The sequence below is a fragment of the Plecotus auritus genome (assembly GCF_963455305.1).
Source record: "Plecotus auritus genome assembly, chromosome: 3".
NCBI lineage: Eukaryota > Metazoa > Chordata > Mammalia > Chiroptera > Vespertilionidae > Plecotus > Plecotus auritus.
In genome coordinates, this window is record NC_137772.1 from 194,088,323 (window position 1) to 194,106,495 (window position 18,173).

Below are 18,173 nucleotides of genomic sequence, written 5' to 3' on the forward strand. Positions count from 1 at the left end.
AAAGGAAATATATTTTGTTACAAAGGAAAATAAATACTTTCACACATTCTATAGGTAAATATGCACACAATAATTTTGATATATAATATATATGTATACATGTATATAATTTTCACCATACATACAGACTATATAAAGCAGTAATAGTTCAGACGTTTTTCACCATTTTACTTTTTCACAAATTTTTGACATCTAAAAACAAAGCATTCCAGATTGTTAGTTATTCCAAAGAAAATTTCACCTTCACTTTGTTGAAAACTCCACACGAGCCTGGTGGCATGGCTCAGTGGTTGAGCGTTGACCTATGAACCAGAAGGTCACAGTTCGATTCCTGGTCATGGCACGTGCCCGGGTTGTGGGCTAGATTCCCTTGTGTGGGGCATGCAGGAGGCGGCCGATCGATGATGCTCTCTCATCATTGATGTTTCATGTTTCTATCTCTTTCTCCCTCTCCCTTCCTCTCTGATATCAAAAAGGATATTTAAAAAAAAAGAAAAACACTCCACACAGGCTTTGTGATATAGCTGAGGGCTATAAGATCACGGCCTTAAAAAAAGTAGGTAGCATTAGCTAAAGATGAGGATGAAGGTGCCTTAAAATGCATTTGATGTGGGGAAAATTAGCCAGTTTCTAATAATCTTATGGTCTCTAGGCTAGACGGTCCCTTTGATAAGTTAACATGTACTCCCTTTATGCTGCTAGTAGGGGGTAGACAACTGTCTGCACAAACACAAATACACATAAACACCAATGGGGAGAAGGGCAGTGCATGTCTTAGATCTAGATAATAAGTGTGGGTATTGTTATTTAGATGGCACATACTGGGATACTTATCTTTTAGTACACTCCATTTTCTAACTGAATGCAGTGCTAATCGTGGGATTGAAAGCCATTGTAATTGTGTACCCATCTAAATGCCGACAAGAACATACAATTACATTGTTTGGAAGGGAGTTTAATGTTTGGGGACTTTATTAGCATTTATATTTACTTATGCATTAAAATCCAGACACAAAAGGAGAGGTCAAAACCATGTGGTATGTAGAAACAAATATCAGAGGAAAGCATAACTTTGCTCTCTAAAATATGTGTGCCCTGTCCCAATACAGGGCATTTTAAAATGAGTGTGACACAAATCTGAAATAAGTAAATAATAAGTGCCCATTAAAGGCATTACTCCTCTAGATTTTGCAATCTTTGTAAAGCTTCCTTTGTACCAACTTTTTTTTTTTAATGTTCGCAGCAAATCTTTCCACAGTGTGCTTACCACCACACGATGTTAAACACATATTATAAAGTGGATGTAATTGTAAACACACAGAGGGATATAATTACATGTAGCAGATTTAAGAGCTAATTCTTTGCCTTTTTTTTTTACTCTGAATTTTATCAACATAATTATTTTTTTGACTGCAGACTAACACCCTGAAATTGACAAGCACCCATTATAGCAGGAATTTATTCACCAAATTGAAAAACAATGAACTGCAGGTTTATATGTACCCATTGTCATAAAGAATTAGAAGGGCTTTGTTCTGCAAGAGGAAAAAGCTAATGATTTTGAAACAGCAGGTGACAAAACACATTCTTTTTTTCCTCCCCTGTTATCAGTTTGTTGATGAAGTCATTATGAACTGGGGCTGGGATAGGGACGGCCTTATTTTTAGCAGATAGGCTTTTAATGAGCTCCATTGTAAAGATAGTCATGTTGATTTGCTTACATTATTTTTTTTTTCTTCTTTACTTAGAAACCCCCAGTATTGAAAAGCTACTATCAAAGGACTGGAAAGACAAGCTTCTTGCAATGGGATCAGGGAACTTTGGTGAAATAAAAGGTAATATGTTTACAATTATTTAGATCCAAAATATATCAGGGTTCTTATTTTCTCTCTTTGTACCTTATGTGATAAGTGGTGTGTTGTTTTAATAAAATAACCTTACTGTATCTTTAGAAGGCTTTGGTTTTCATCATTAAAAGATATGTGATTTACTTCTTAAGTAGGAAAATCTAAAGAAGAGTTTAAAGCTGCATATTTTGAGGTGATTTCACATATTCTACATATTAGAAGTATGGATGTACATAATCTACATTTGAAACCAGAATGATTAATGGGGAAAATTTAAAAGAAATTTGCTTTGTATTAATAAGGGTAATGTTTTTGGTGTTGTGTGTGTGTGTGTGTGTGTATGTGTGTGTGTTTGAATCAGAAATTACATACAACAAAGAGAAAAATCCTATATGGGCTTCAGATAGTACTGAATATTCATATCTACTTTTAATTGATTTTTTTAGAGAGAGAGAGAGGAAAGGAGAGGGATAGAAAGATAAAAACATCTATGAGACAGAAACATCAATTGTCTGCCTCCTGTTCACCCCCTGCTGGGAATTGAGCCTACAACCCAGGCATGTGCCCTGACTGGGGATCGAACCCGTGACCTCCTTGTTTGTGTGTCGATGCTCAACCACTGAGCCACACCAGCCAGGCTGAATATTCATTTCTTAATAAACTTATACTAATAACAAGAGGAGAAGATTAAAGTTTATATAAAAATATGGTCAAATGATCCTTTCAAATTAATTTAAAAGTGTGCTTTCTCAGATCCATGTGTGCAGTCTATGGTTTTCTGTTTGTTGCTAATAGGACACTTTGGTTCTGAGTTCTAAAGGATCATTTTTTAGAAAAAAAGTACTTATTAAAATATTGTTATATGCTACTCTGTATACTTTGTGATGGGGACTGAACATCTATGTATATTAATATGCATGTAGAAATATGGGCATAAACAACTTTTTGCATATGTCCGCATGCACAGGTGTTCTCCCTATGAGAGGCCATTGTCTCTCTTGAGGCTCCACCTCGGAGCATCCAGGAGGAAGGCAAAGTGTAGATCAGTCTTCTCAAACGTTTGGCCCACAGGCCACTAACATCTCAGTAACTTGAAACTTCCAGAAAATGTTTGAGTATTTCACTTTTCATCATCTATTTGGAGTTTAGGTATATTCAGGTTATGACTAGGTGCGAATGGGTGATGAGAGAATGAATGGGTGCTAATCAACAAAATCTATAATTGAATCCAATTTAAACAAATAATAATGTGCCTTAAAGAGCTCAAAAACAAAGTTTAAAGAGAACAAAATAGTGTCTTTTTCTCAGGCAGCATATCCTTTATATTACTTTGTTGCATTTTAACCCATTTGCGCCTGAGATAAAGGACTTGTTATTCTCCCAGGTTCTTTATTCTCCTCTGACCCAGGTAATCACTGAGAGTAGCACAGAGAAGCCCGCCTGTCCCAAACCTTGTGATTGTGTTCCATTGGAGGACAAGCATGCTCCCCTCCCTTGTTTTGATCACAAGTCAGACTTAAAAGCAGCCACAGCAGCGATGCGAAGCTCAGAAGCTCAGAGGGAGGACGCTCCACTGTTCTCTCAGGCTTGCCTGTGGGGTTAGTTCAGGGAGCTGTGGTGCCCTCACAAAAGAAGTTTCTGTCTTTAATTTTGAGGTTTTTTTTTAAGCTTCACATTCAGAGCACAAGTTTGGTTATTGTCCTCTGGTTCTGTTCAAAAAGCTGTTTTCTGATGCGTTTGAAAAGCAGCCGTAGATCTTTCTTCTGTCGGGGGCAGGGTGATTAGGTGCTCGGATCAGGGATCAGGTTTGGCAGAAGACTGGGAACACTGCGCTGGGTTGCCTTTCCTGCTGACTGCCCGTGACAGTTGCAATTACTCCCCATTGTTCCTAGGTGGCTAGAAAGTGGAGAGGATACAATAGTGTGTTGCCCTCTGGGGGTAAATAAATTTGACTTAATGGATCTTGGGGGGTCAGGCTGGATGATTATGTGGTGCCCAGGAATGTGGTTTTCATGCCACCTCAGAAGTTAGACAAGAACAATGGCTTTGTTGTTTGGCAGCTTTTTTTTTTTTTTTAATGAGGCAAATAAAGGTGTAAGTCTCATGGAGTCATACACTGTGTACACTGTTTTTGGCCAGGGTAGGGAAAGGTAAGTATGACCTTTATTCCATTATTAGATGATTTAATAATTATACCTTAGAATAATTATTTGAATAGAATGTTTGCATATATTATGATGTGTACAGCCCCTGCAATATTTACCGAGTCTTCTTGTGGATTGAAACTTTTCTCCTCTATTTAATCAGATCAGTTTTCATTTAACTTTCATTTTCTTTTTCATTGAATTTATTGGGGTGACCATGGTTAACAAAATTATACAGGTTTCAGGTGCACAACTCTACGACACATCATCTGTAGTGTGTGTTCACCACCCCAAGTCAAGTCTCCTAATTGGTTCCAGGAAAAGTGGAGTGAGTGAGTGAATGTGTGTGTCTGAGTTTGTACGTGTGCACACGTCAGCAAGCACCTATTCTGAATATCTGAGACTATAGCCAAGTGAGGACTGAGCTCAGCTCCTAAGTGCTGGCTTCAAGTCGTTGTGAGTGAATTACTTTCAGGGCATGTAGACAGGGAATAAAATTATAGCTTGGCAAAGTTCAAAGAAGTGTTTTTTTACTTTTGAAAGAGTAAAAATGATAAACTCTTTTTATTGTTAATCCTCACCCGAGGGTATTTTTCCCATTGATTTTTAGAGAGAGTATAAGGGACAGGGAGAAAGAGAGAGACAGCAATGTGAGACAGACACATGGTTGGTTGCCTCCCATGTGGTTGTCACTCCTGCTGAGGGTTAAACCTGCAACCCAGGTTCATGTCCTTGACCGGGAACTGAGCCCCTGACCCTTCAGTACATGGGCCAATGCTATAATCACTGAGCAACACAAGCCAGGGCAAAAATGATAAACTTTTAAAAGTAGTAGGAAAACTAAATAGTCTTTGGTTTGGATAGTTTCGCTCTCAATAAATTGTTGTCATACCTGTTTAAAGTCAGTCTCACTTTTTAAGAAACAATGTGAGTCAGTAAAGGTCACCACTTTTAAAAGCATAAAATTGTTTTACAGGTTAGATTATTTTGCCTGTATGAATTTACACCATTTTATGGTCTGGTACTCTGGAAATGGGAAGTAATTAGATGTTAAAGTTACGTTAGAAACAGTCCTCCAACACACGTGTGTGCGCGCACACACACACACACACACACACAAAGGGACACTTGATCCAGTTTTGCAGAACAAAGCAGTTTGCCTAAAAAGCTCTGCAGATAGCAAGCCGTCCATCTATGTAATAAACTGATTAGCTACCTGAAGAAATTGTTTATTTCTTCTTCTCAAATCAGCCATACAGTGTAATGGGACAGTGTATAGAGTTTTTTGCCCTTATCTAAAGCAAAGGCACTGAATAAGGGTCCTGTGAAGGATAAAGCAATACCTTTTATAGCCTTGTAGTTATTGGAAAGGGGACAACACAGGGCCTGCATCCCAGCTGGCAACCAGTGGAGTCACACACTGTTTCAGCTAGCGTGCCCTTCCATTACACTGAAGGTCACTGCATTGGCACTTCACCTGAGGACAGTGTCGGGGACCCACGGCGGCTCTGATTAATCTGAACAGATCATTTGTTCTCAGTAAAATCATTGCAACTTTTGTATTCTATTGACTTAAATTTACTTGTAGCATTATAACAAAAAATATCTGCATCTAAAGTTCTCTCAAATAGCATTTCTATCTCGGTGAGGTTTTAAAAGAAGGGCATTGTTTGAGAGGTTTTCTGGCGAGGCCACTCAGAAGTGCCTAGATCAGTTTCTCCACCTGCCTTCTTTGAAGAATTCTTTAGAGCCTGGTTTCTTTCCCATCGTTGTCCCTGGTGGACCTTTCCCACTCTACTCAGAAGGCATTCATTTAGGCAGGCAAAGTGTGGTACCTGGTGTTAGAGAAAATGCCAACTGAAGTTAGTACAGTGAAAAAAAAAATGGCCGTTTTTGAAAGCTATAATTTTGTACTTTCTAGAAGTTGGGACATAAAGGCAAACACCAAATTGCTCTGTAATGCCAGTAATGGATTCGAGGAAATAATCCATTCAGCAATACAATGGCCTTTTAGGACTTGCGAACTAAAGACGTCCTATGTGGATTGAGCATGTGGATTAAAGTAGATCCCCGCTTAGGTGACGTAACATTCTGAGATAAAAGAGATTGTTGATTCAGTGTGTGGCCTGAAAGAGATAATTCTGTTTAAATAACATTAGACCATTTGAAAACAAGCAGCCTGGGGATAAGAATCAGATCCCAAGTAATAAATCCGAGGGGTTCTGCCTTGCTTTCTTATTGGATAAGAGCGCCACTGAAAGAAGCATTAGCTGTAAATTTAGACTCTCTCCCGTTAGTCTATTTATTCGCTATATTTTTCAGTTCATTCAACAAATACTGCTATCCAGTTGGATCTGAGTTTGATTGATTTATTGATTGGTTTTCTCTTTCTTTAAATGCAAACTCTATTAAGCAGACATTCTTGTCTGGCTTGTTTGTACACTGTAGCATCTCTAGCACCTAGATGAGTGTGAGGCACATTGGAGGAACTCTGTGGATATATGCTGAATGGATTAAAGAGAAGAGCCAGCCATTTGATGTACTTCTCAATTGGGGATGATTTTGCTCTATCAGGGGAAATTTGGCAATGTCTGGAGACATGTTTGGGGTGTTATAACTAGATGGGGAGTAGTACCAGCACCTAGCCAGAGACACTAAACACAGATATCCAGAAAAAGAATTGTATGGCCCAAAATATCAGTGTCAGATTGGGAAACCCTGACCTATGTGAAGAGTTTCCCAAGGGAAACAACTGGAGTACAAAAGCCTTAAGGTGGGAGCATGTTTGCACATTGGTTGTAGAGAAACTCAAAGAAGGCCATGTGACTGAAACATTTTTGCAGAAGAGAAAGTGGGAGGTGATGATGCCACAGAAGTTGAGGGCAGATCATTCAGGGCTTTCTAAGGATAGGGAGTTTGCATTTTATTATATATGCAGCATTTTATGATACATACAGGCATATGACATGATTTGATTTCCCTTCCTGAACTTGTAATTGGAGAATGGGTTTTAGTAGGGGAAGAGGAAGCAGGTAGAATGGGTTTTACTAGGGGAGGTTGAATGGTTTAGAAAACTGGTACCAGGTAGAATGGTTTAGAAAACGGGGTGTATTAATCAAGACAAGAGTTGATGGTGGTCTGGAGTAAGGAGTGGTAGTGGAAATGACAATTCATAGACTGATTTATAATATGGTTTAGGGTTAACAGGATTCCCAATATATTCGCTATAGAAACGAAAGCAGAAGAAGGAATCCAAATAATAGGTGGATGGTGATATATCTTACTCCAGAGGGGGGTGGCTAAAGCTGGTTTCCTTCCCTGGTGGCTTTTGTTACGTTATATTAAGGAATGTTCTTTTTAAAGTCTAGAATGTTTTAACACTATTATTGGAATTTCCAATATTCATAAGGTCATTTATTAGTCCCACCCCACACACTGGGGGATAATGTAAAGAACATGGTAATTTTGAGCCTTAACTGGTTTGGTTCAGTGGAGAGAGGGTTGGCCAGCAAACAAAGGGTCCCGGGTTGGATTCTGGTGAAGTGCACATACCTTGGTTGCAGGCTACTCCCTGGCCTGGGCCCTGGTCGGGGCTGGTGCAGGAGGCAACCAATCGATGTGTTTCTCTCACATCGATGTTTATCTCTGTCTTTCCCTCTCTCTTCCACTCTCCTTAAAAAGCAATGGGAAAATATCCTCAGATGAGGGTAAAAAAACAAAAACAAACAAACAAAAAAAGAACATGGTAATTTTGAGATGAAGCCATAGGATTTACTCCTTTATCTTGGTTTTATAAAAATGGGGAAATTTTCTTCAACAAAAGAATAAGTTCCTTGGCTTAACTTTCTTGAGTCAAAACCAAAACACTTATGCAACTGTTTTATAAGATAAACCATCTCCACATTTCCCTTAGATATATGGTATGCCTAACTTCAGAGTGATATAAAGGGAATGGACTTTATTCTTTATGTTATTCATTAAATGGTTTTAGATGGTTTGGCATATGCCAGGTCCTGTAGTAGGTAATGACGATATAAAAATTGGTAACTAAAAATTATTGTGTCACAACTGTGTCTGTTGACTTTAGGAGATGAGTGTGAAAATAAGATAATACAATTAATGAGTAAGTGCTATAATAATGAGACATACTATTTGAATTCCTAAGAAAGGGAATAGTTGGTATTAGTGAGAATAAGGGAAAAAAAATCATAAAGAATATGACACATGAGCTCCAGCATGAAGAACGAATGGTTAGGTAGTTGGCACTTATAAAGGATGTTATTTGGGAAGTATGAGGGAAAATTCAGTGTAACTAGAATTTAGATGCACAAAGGAAGTGGGAAGGTTGGGTTATATTTTGAATGAATTCATTCATTCTTAAAAATCAGTTGACATTTTATTCTGAAGATAGTGGAGTCGTTTAAACAGAGGAAGTGATATGACAAGATTTTTTTTTCTATGAAGTTAATTTTGGTGCCTGTTTAGAGGATAGGCCTGTAGAAAGAAAAAAACAATGGCAGTAAGTTCTATTAAAAGTTTGCTAATACAATTCCTGAAAAAGATGAAACATGGCAGAGGAGATGGAGAAGAGAATCTGGAACAAGAGCCCTCCCTAAGCATGCACAGCAGTGTTTGTGTTATATTGTCAGTAGTGTAGAGGAAACTCTTATGGGTTGAATGTGTCCTCTCAAAAATCCCTATGTTGAAGTTACAACCCCTAGTGCCTCAGAATGTGACTGTACTTGGTGATAGGGTCTCTATAGTGATAATTAAATTTAAATGGGTTCATTCAGGTGGGCCCTAACCCAATTAAGACTGGTGTGGTTCTAAAGAAGAAATGATTTGGACACAGATATATACAAAGAGAGATGATGTGAAGAAACAGAAAAAATGTTGGCCAATTATAGCCAAGGAGAAGGGTCTGGGACAGATCCTTTGCTCACAACCCCTAGAAGGAACCAACCCTGGTGACCAATAGATGTAAATATCTGGCCAATAGATGTAAATATCTGTTGTTTGAGTCACCCAATCTGTGGCATTTTGTTACTGCAGCCCTGATAAACTAGTACAGAAATATCATGGTATATGCTTAAATCTTTATTAACAAGGATGGGGTACACAAAAAAACGCACACCACTAATTGTGATGTCTTTTAAAAGACAGAGGAAATCTTTTGCTTATACCCTTCTATAATTACTGATTACTTACTCATGTGAACATAATAATAATGAAGAGTAATTTATATTAATTAAATTAAAGAAGAAAAAGATATTTTGAGGAAAAATTATAATATATTGATATAATGGATAGCAGGGATGGATAATTAAGAAGAGAATTGAAGATGATGTTGATATGTTAGCCTAGAAAGTTTATTGGGTGGCAATGCTTTAAAAATGAGAGGAAAAGTTCTACCTTATACATGTTAAATTTTAAAACTGAGATCTACACTCACGGATATCCATTCTGCATCTGTAAATAAGTTACTAGGGCTGGAAGACTAGCTTAGGGCTGGCATATGCCTTCACATTTCATTGATTGAGACAGTATCCATTGTTAGACAGAGATTTTTAAATGTACAAAATAAATGTCTTAGAATTGTTGACATATAGAATTTAGGAATTGAATCATGTTAGTTATGTCAAGGCCAGCAAAAGGAAAGCTTGAGTCTTTATGAGTGGGTAGAAGAGGAAGGACCAGTAAAGAAGATTGAGAAGAAAGGGTTAGTTAATTAGGAGTTGAAATAGAATTGAGTTGTGTCTGAGAAGTCATGTGAAAAGGTCACAATAAAGGGAGGTTAAAGGTGCAAAACGTGTGACTGAATATGGACTCATATGGAAATTAGACTTGCTTTAAGTTCCAAAGTAAATCTTATTTATGTCTATATTAATGAGGGAAGATAAAAGGATTTTGTTAAGCTTTCATATACTGATGCCACTCATATTTGTTTACACTAATCATCAAATCAGTATATTTCTTTACACATTGACATACCACTTATTAAAATGCGTAATGCCACCTTAAACTTTTAAATTATTCTTCCACATATTTACATGAAATACGTTTTCTAAGTATGTAAATAATAGTAATAATGTTCATTGTAGAAAATTTTCTAAATATAATATGAAGAAAACATTAAAATGACCTATACTCCCATTCCTTAGAAATAGCCATTATTGATATATAGATAAATTTTCTGTCAGTTTTTTCTAAATTTATATGTGTGTATGCATTGAGGTGTATATACAGAAGTCTCATTTCTATCCAACTTTTTCACCTAGCTTTATATTATGAACAAATTCCCATATCATTAACAATTCTTTGGCTATCCCCTAATTACTTAATTACTAGTATTCTCATTTGACATTTAGATTGTTTCTCATATTTCATTGCAAATACTTATTAATACTTATCTTCATTTTCAGTAGTTTTGTTGGGATAGCTTTTTAGAAGTGAAATCACCCTCTTGAAGATGAGAGGCTTACAAGACAAGATATGTGTTATTTTTCCTAGTGTGTATCCTAGAAATATGGTAGCAGTTTACTCCTCTATTGACAGTGTATAAAGATGTACATCTTACCATTATTTGAATATTTTCATTTAAGAAATCTTCCCAGCATTTATATGATTTAATGTTAGGATTCTAATTACAATAGTCATATAGTTATTCTTAGAGTAAATGTCCTTTTAAAAAATCCTCACCCAAGGATATGCTTTTATTGATTTTTAGAGAGATAGGAAGGGGGAGAGAGAGAAACATCAATGTGGGAGAAACACCTATCAGTTGCCTCCTGACCTCAGCTGAGCAGGGATGGAGCCTAAAACTTAGGCATGTGCCCTAAAGGGGAATTGAACCTATAGCCTTTGGTGTATGGGTCAGCACTCCAATGAACTGAGCCACCCAGGCAGGACTAAATGTCCTTCTTTTGGGATTATCTAAATATCTGAAGTATCAGAAATCATTAATGAGAATCTAATGAGCACCTGCAATGAATAAGGCAGGGGATATATGGCATTATATTCACTCAGAATTTCTTTTCTGGATGTTTCTTTTCTAGCCCCTGTAAATTACATTAGAAACTTTATTCCCATTCCAAATGAGCACATGAAAATTAAAAGCCACTAAATCTGGCTGCTACCTCTTAAAAAAACACATGCTTTTTCAGCATAAATTAGTAGGGAGAAATACAGTGGGATGGAGAAGGGTGACTGAGTTATAACAGATTCTTCTATCTAATTACATATACAGGTGGCAAATGAATTATTAAAATAGTGCTTAGTGTCTTATGTTTCAAGTGAAAATTGTAATTAAAAAGTATGTTTTGTCCTCCACTAGTACTTTAGCATAGGGATCTTATCTATCTGGTGAGTTTTAGAAGAACAATTAAAAGCAATAATGTTTCTGTTTCAGTGAACTGCTCACCTCTTCAGTGTATCAAATATGTATTTAACCTGACTAAGATGATAGTTTTCTATTGAATTTTAGAGAGAGTGGAATGGGGAAGGAGAGACAGAGAGACAGAAACATCAATGTAAGAGAGACACACATGAGAGAGACACATCGACTAGTTGCCTCCTGCCCCTACAGGGACCGGGGATCGAGCCTGCAATCGAGGCATGTGCCCTTGACTGGAATTGAACTCCAGACCCTTCAGTCTGTGGGCCAATGCTCTATCCACTGAGCCAAACTGTCTGGGACCACTGGTGTACTTTAAAATCTTGAAGATACTACTTATTTTAAATAACTGCTGTGACTTCTCCAAATTTTGGATTTAACTGTAATATTGGCTGCCCATAATATGTTCTGTTCATTTTCCAACCACATTATATCATTTCATGATAGACTAAATTTACATTCTCAAACTTGAGTATTTTCTCTGCTAACTATTTTAAAGGAAGTCTAAGTGGCATATGAGAAAAGAGTCTAATACTTGATTGACTATTTCCCCCTCCTTTTAATGTATGATTCCTTGTTCTGATTACTCAAGATTCTTTTTAAGGAATCATATCATTGATAATAATACCTTAAACTCTTAATAATTATGGTTATTGCCCAGCCGGTGTTGCTCAGTGATTAAGTTTTGACCCATAAACAGGTGGTCATGGTTCAATTACCAGTTGGGGCACATGCCTGGGTTGGAGGCTTGAACCTCAGTTAGGGGGTATGCAGGAGGCAGCCAATCAATGATTCTCTTTCAACATTGATGTTTCTATCTCACCCTCTCCCGCCCTTCCTCTCTCTGAAATCAATAAGATAAAATACAATAATTATAGTTATTAAATTTTCATGTCTTTGTATTGCCTCTTTAATTTGATTTAAAAGCTATTAGGTTCATGCACTGTGCTTTAGACCTCTTTTTTACTTTATACTTCTTATGTCCATCAAGCCTCAACATAGAACATTAAAAATAGTAGCTAGTCAGCCTACAGTTTACTTGTAAAATAAAAGGGGGAAAAACTATAGATTATTACTTGTTATATAAAAAAATCAAAATATTTATTCATTCTGATATTTCATGATGGGTAAATAATGATGACTTTTTACTATTGAGTTAAAATGTTGATTTGTGTGCATACTTATATTTGGAATAGTTCTCAATACAATAGAACAGTGGTCGGCAAACTCATTAGTCAACAGAGCCAAATACCAACAGTACAACGATTGAAATTTCTTTTGAGAGCTGAAAACTGACTTTTGCGCATGGGCCACAAAATTTCAATTGCACTGTACGTGTGTGCCCGCACGTGGTATTTTGTGGAAGAGCCACACTCAAGGGGCCAAAGAGCTGCATGTGGCTCGTGAGCCGCAGTTTACCAACCACTGCAATAGAATCATTGTCATTGAAAAATTTTCTTCTCATTTTTCCTTTCTCCTGTTTTATTGCTGTGTTATGTTCAGGAACTCCTGAAAGCCTAGCTGAGAAGGAGAGGCAGCTTATGGGTATGATCAATCAGCTGACCAGTCTGCGAGAGCAGTTGTTGGCTGCCCATGATGAGCAGAAGAAACTGGCTGCATCTCAGATTGAGAAACAACGCCAGCAAATGGAGCTGGCCAAGCAGCAGCAAGAACAGGTGAGTAAGAAGTAGAGACACCGTCAATTTCCTCAGGCTTTGTTTTGCCTGCTATTTATGTCAGTCTCCTAGGCATACAAAGATCATTTAAAGCCCCTCTCCCCTTGTGCCCACATAAATAAGTAAAAAGGCAAATGGCAAAGCAAACTCTGATCTGAAGAATGTTATCCACTACGTTAGTGGTGAGTAACACGGAAGTAATTATAATCAAGGTGTTGATAGGTCATGAGAGAAGTACCAAAAACTGTGGAGAGTCAAGATAACATTTCCAGTCAGGAACATGAAAGAATTCATTAAACAGGTGTTTGTTATGGAGCTTTGAAGAATAGGTAGGATTTACCACGTAAAGTAAATTTTCAATTATGGGGCAGGAATCTACACTCATAAAAGAGTAACATGCTAATTGACCATACCTTCACAATGCCCACCAGCCAATTAGGTGTGAGTATGCAAATTAACCCAACAAAGATGGTGGGTTAATGTGCATACGCAGGCACTGAGCGGCCAGGGGCAGGGTGGGATGCTTGCATCGCCATGGCGATGACGTAAGCGTTCCACACTACCCCAGCTGTTCTGGGCCTCTGGGCAGTGTGGGAAGGCAGAAAGGCAGCTCTGGGCCGGAGTGGAAAGGCAGTTCAGGCCAGAAGGAAGGCAGTGCCGGCAGCCAGGGGAAGGAAGACCCATTCTTCCACAAATCTTCGTGCATCGGGCCTCTAGTTTTAGATAATAAGAAGGAGTGAGAATCTAAACTAGATAGGGTGTTGACCATGGTAAAAAGAAGAAAGCAATAAACAGGTGGAAAAGTTAGGGTTAGTTGAATTTTTGAGTGGGCAAAAGGCAGAAGAAAAGTATTGAGTCATAGGGAAAGTCAGGAGGAGGGCTACTTTGGAACAGCAGCTGGCTATATGATGTTGAATTAGAGCAGGCTCTACAGCAGCGGTTCTCAACCTGTGGGTCACGACCCACAGGTTGAGAACCACTAGCAGGGTCACCTAAGACCATCAGAAAACACAGATATTTACATTACGATTCATAACAGGAGCAAAATTACAGTTATGAAGTAGCAACAAAAATAATTTTATGGTTAGGGGTCACCACAACATGAGGAATTATATTAAAGGGTCACGGCATTAGGAAGGTTGAGAACCACTGCTCTAGAAGTAAGTGAGAGACAGGTAGAAATACCAATCAAGAGAGTTCTGACTTAAATGTCTTAGATTATCTACATAGACATGGTAGTTCAAAACACTGGAGTAGATAAGTTTTATTCATTTTCAATCAAGTGCTTCTTATGTGCCCGGCACTGTGCTAACTAACTGCTGAGGCTACATCAATTAACCAGACAGACAAAACCCCTAAATTCTAGTGGAAAGAGGTGGTTAACAAAGAAAAAGAGAAATTAACAAAATAATCTCAAGTAGTGATAAGTTATTTGAAGAAATATAAGAAGAATAATTCGATAAATAGTTACTTGTATGTCAAGGCAGTATTTCTTAGCTAGCGTGATTGGATCAAGCATTTAGACTCAGATTGAAATGACACACAAGACACAGCCATATTAATATCTTGAGCCCAGAGTGTTTCATACAGAGAAATAGCAGGTTTATAGGCCTTGACTTAGAGAAGGGGTGAAATAATGAGAAAATGGACATGAACTAAGGGTAGATGCTTGGAGATACTGGTATATAGCTGCTAGAGAGTGGAAAATGAACAAATTCAGAACCAAGAATCTACTATATTTGTCATTTAGATTCTTATTGTTGGCTTTAATAGTGCGGCTTCTATGGAGCTTTTGTAGCAGAAATCAGTCAGAAATGTAGAAGAACTGACACATAGTGAGAAACTGGTAACAAAACATAAGAACTATTACTTAAAGGAAAATTGCTAGTAATGAGAAGGGAAGATAGATGGTATACATAAGGTAATTGTCCGTATAGAGGGCTAATATCCCATGTTTTGTGCTCAGTTCACTCATCATCTACACTGGAGGAGAGTCATTGTTTAGTCAGAGGTACTCAATACTGCCAAACATTTCAAACTGCTCTCAAAATGTAAACTAGCATAGTTGAAAGAGGTAAAGAAATATTCAGAATATATTTGAAGAGATCCCCTATTTTCAAATTATTCTCTCTACTTGGTGGTTTATATCTGCTTGAAAGATGACATTTTTATTTTTAATGAAATGCTTCATGATATTCTTTCAATATATATTTGACCTGTCTTTGGCTATGGCCCATATTTCTCTTGCTTTACCCTCCTATAATAAAACAGGTCAGAATGCTAGCCTGTGACAGTCTAGAAAAACACCAGTCTTTTCATGTATGTTTTTAACTTTCGGTACCTTCAGACATCTGAATTCTAGAAAATTCTGGGAGTCTCTGAAACTGTAGCTCAGATGGGGTTATTTCTTTGTAAAGAATCCCCACTTTGGTGGGTTTGAGGATCCCTAAAACTCTGAGCAATCACTAATGGAGAGCAAGGTTCCTTTCTTTCTTTCACATTCTGGCCCATTCCCAAGTATCATCACAAGGTTCTAGAATTTTTTACTTTCTCTGACATCCTCCTTTGAACTTTAGAAATCCTTAAGTTTTTCCAGAATGTCTTCCCTATATTGGAGAGATGCCAGGCAGTGATGCCTACCCAGCCTGCGAGAAGATCCCTCCTGTGGGTCGCAGGTCAGCTTTCCAGAGCCCTCTGCTCTCGCAGGTCCTCCCTACCATGCATTTCTGACATGCATAGTCAACACTGTTGTGGTCACTGCTCTTTTCATCAGGACACAGAGATATCTCTGAATGACATTTAGTATTTATTCCTTAAGATACAGGTTAGGTTCATCTTCTCTTGAGGGTTTCTTTTCTGACTCTCCTCTTAACACTCCCTACTTAGTACAGCACATGCCTCCTCTGCACACTCTAATCTTCTTCAGACAGCCCTTAGAGATGCTAATGATCTTGTTAACTGATCAGCCTTTCCACCAGACCATTCCACATCCATCCATTCAATGAATATCTATTGAGTACCACGTTGATCTCAGCTTCAGTTATAGTTACTGGGATCTGGCAAGGAACGAAACAGACAAAAATCCTTCATGTATTGAATTCTAATTGGTAAGAGATGGATAATAAATTAAAATGTAAAATATAGTATATGTTCATAAGGATTATGGTGAAAAATAAAGCAGAGAGTTAGGGTTGAAAGTGCTGGATAGAGGGGCTCTTTTAAAGGGAGTCATCTGGGAAGACCTATTGACAGGGTAATATTTGATTAAGGAATTGCAGGGGATGAGGGGGTGAACAAACCAGTTATCGAGGAAAAGAGTGTTTCAGATAGAGAGGAAAGCAAGTGCAGAGGTTCAGAGGCTGGAGTATCCTTGGGAAGTAGGAACATCCTTGGTGTGTTCAAGAGACAGGAGAGAAGTGTGGCAAGAGTGGAGTGACAAAGGAAGAGAAGGAGAAGATGAAATCAGAGAGATAGGGGGCCAAATTATATTGGGCTTGCAGGCATTACATGGCCATTACTCTGAGATAGAGTGTTTTGAAATTTTGAATAACTGACAATTTACCTTGTCAAAGGATCTCTCTAGATACTGGATTATAATAGGTTGTGGGAAGCAAGGACAGAAGCAGAAAGAGCAAATAGGCTATCACAACAATACAGGCAAGAGGGAACAGTAGCTTGGAACAGAAAGAAGGATGGAAGGGTATGAAGTGGTCAGTTTCTTGATAAATCCTTAATGTCAACTGAAATATTGGGGTGTGGGAGGAAAGAACTGGACTTAAGGAAAAAAGTGATATTCCCTTTTCTACTATCTCCTTTCCTACCTTTCTGCAGAAAAAAAATGTTTTTACTATATTCCTAAGATAAAAGAAAACATTACAATAAACATAGTTGTACTGATGTTCATAAGGGAAATAGAAAGTTCATTGTGCAGCCATGTAGACCCATCCCCTTCATATTGGTTCTTTCATTCATAGTAAAGGACTCTGCTTGTATTTTATCCTGAATTTTTAGCTTTCTGATACTGAATTTAAGGAAATACACTTTTTAATGAAAGTGGCAATGATGAGGATAAGAACCAGTGCTTACTTACAAGAGAGTTATGTTACATTCTTATGAGAAGGTAGCCTACCCTTTATGATGCAATAAGGTGTTTTAAAATTCTCTTCTCATCTATTCAATCAAGCATTCTGCATTAACTATTCAGGCTTTTTGCAAATGGTGAGCAAAATATGCATGACCCATACCATAGTACATATTAAGTAAGAGGATATTATCAGAGCAAATAACGGATGATGGTGCTAGTTGCTGGCATTTCAGATGACTACCTTTCAGATGACCACACTGAGGGCTAAGTCCTGAGTTTAGTTTTTAACCTGTTGAATTTGAAGTACCTTTGGGAATGTCATTGATAAGTGGGTCTGAAGCTTGAAGCAGAGTTCTAGTCTGCAGAAACAAATTTATTAGCACTTGGCATACATATGGGAGTATGTATAGAGAGAAAAGAATTGAGTCTAAAATTAAGCCTTATAGCACCACAACAGTGGATAAAGCCTTCAAAGGTGACTGAGAAGGAACAGACTGGGATTTAGGAGCAAAACCAGGATAGCATGATGTACTAGAAGTCAAAGAAGAAGGTGTGGGAATCACTGAAAGCCTTGTGTTGCATTGTGATGAAAGGTCAAAAGGTAAGGACTAAAAATCACTTCACAGTTTAAAAAATGGAAGTGACTGGTGATTTTATTAAGAATCATTTTAGTTGAGAATGGGAGCAGGAATCAGAATGGCGTATGTTGAGGAGCTGGCAGTTTAGAGGCAGAAATGAGGACAATATTTACCAAAAAATAACCAACAAACACAAAACCTCACTAAGAAAGAAAGCATCTTACAATAGTTTGTGCTACTATGAACTCCTGGGTCACAAAATCCCCCTGTTTAATCAATACTCTCGTAGAAAACAGCTGAAAATGTCAGAGATAGTATCTTCTTAAGATATCGCTAGGAAGTGGGATTTTTGAAGTGAACATTTCATACTGGATTAGATCACTGTTGTAGTGTCTTAGGGCATCATTCGTTTTAGGCCAAAAGAACCATAACGGTTCCTGGTGATCGAATG

General features: G+C 37.8%; 1 protein-coding gene across 1 annotated transcript in view; it reads left to right on the forward strand.

The window, feature by feature from the left end:
- Nucleotides 1–18,173, forward strand: part of SOX5 (SRY-box transcription factor 5) — a 403,151-nt gene that overhangs the window by 178,680 nt on the left and 206,298 nt on the right. Inside the window, exons 4-5 of the mRNA XM_080660592.1 lie at nt 1,749–1,835; nt 12,888–13,060. Coding sequence (XP_080516718.1) covers nt 1,749–1,835; nt 12,888–13,060 — 260 coding nt within the window. The remainder of the gene's footprint in view (nt 1–1,748; nt 1,836–12,887; nt 13,061–18,173) is intronic.